Source organism: Vigna umbellata, chromosome 3 (assembly GCF_029865625.1).
Source record: "Vigna umbellata cultivar VRB3 chromosome 3, Vumbellata_1.0, whole genome shotgun sequence".
NCBI classification, from domain to species: domain Eukaryota; kingdom Viridiplantae; phylum Streptophyta; class Magnoliopsida; order Fabales; family Fabaceae; genus Vigna; species Vigna umbellata.
In genome coordinates, this window is record NC_142167.1 from 43,243,809 (window position 1) to 43,244,745 (window position 937).

General features: G+C 39.7%; 1 protein-coding gene across 1 annotated transcript; it reads left to right on the top strand.

Annotated features, from left to right (window-relative positions):
- LOC148202562 (uncharacterized) lies at positions 1–816 on the top strand. Its single transcript, XM_088109656.1, has 2 exons — positions 1–200; positions 303–816. The coding sequence occupies exons 1-2, from the start codon at positions 1–3 to the stop codon at positions 814–816; spliced, it is 714 nt and encodes a 237-aa protein (XP_087965782.1).
- The last annotated feature ends 121 nt before the right edge of the window (positions 817–937 follow it).

The window sequence follows — 937 nt, forward strand, 5'->3', positions numbered from 1 at the left end:
ATGAGTGAGGCTTTCAACAGTGTCTTGGTTCACACCAGGACTAAACCAATCATAACAATGCTGGAAGAAATTAGGGTATACATAATGCAAAGATGGGCAAAAAATAGGTCTAAGATACAATCATTTTCAGGACCAATTTGTCCAAAGATCCAGGCCAGATTTACAAAGGAATCCCAAGCAACCAAGAACTGGATACCTAGGTAACTTTCTTCATAACTTCATAAATGTTTATTCATTCCTTGGTAAACTTTATGTCAGACACTTAAATGTGTTGTTTATTTTTTTTTTTTATTTCTTTATAGCTGGTCAGCACACAAACTCTTTGAAGTAAGACACGTCTCCCAAAGTGGAGAAAAATTTGTTGTAAACATAGACGAGTTCTCATGCTCGTGCAGGAGATGGAGCATCACAGGAATTCCATGTTGTCACTCCCTAGCCGCAATGAAGTTTCTTAATATTGATGGCCAGCAGTTCATTCCGGCTTGCTTTCTAAAGTCCACCTATGAAGAAACCTATGCATCAATCGTATATCCCATCAACGGAAACAACATGTGGGACCTAACACCATATCTGGATGTCATGCCTCCTAGGAAAAAGGTTATGCCTGGAAGACCTAAAAGGAAAAGAAGACTGGAGCAGTGGGAGATCAGAAAGGATGATTCACGAGTGAGCAAGGGTGGTTTGCGGAAGAGATGCGGGCTATGTAGGGAGGTTGGGCACAACAGGAGTCGTTGCCCCAAAGCAACCCAAGAACCAATCATGCCATCATCACAGTTATCTGAAGTGTGTATGAATGACCAGGAAGCTCAACTATAGATGTGTGTATAAATGACAATGATGCCAAATTTAAGGATCTTATTATGTAATAGTCTAAGGAACAAGGTTTATGGTTTTACTGCTATGTAATTTAATGAATGACAATGATGCCAACTATGTA

What these genes read in the sequence shown, in the direction of transcription:
- LOC148202562 (XM_088109656.1), top strand. Translation starts at nt 1, where the DNA reads ATGAGTGAGGCTTTCAACAGTGTCTTGGTTCACACCAGGACTAAACCA. An exon ending in ACCAAGAACTGGATACCTAG is followed by an intron (nt 201 to 302) that starts GTAACTTTCTTC and finishes ATTTCTTTATAG; the next exon opens with CTGGTCAGCACACAAACTCT.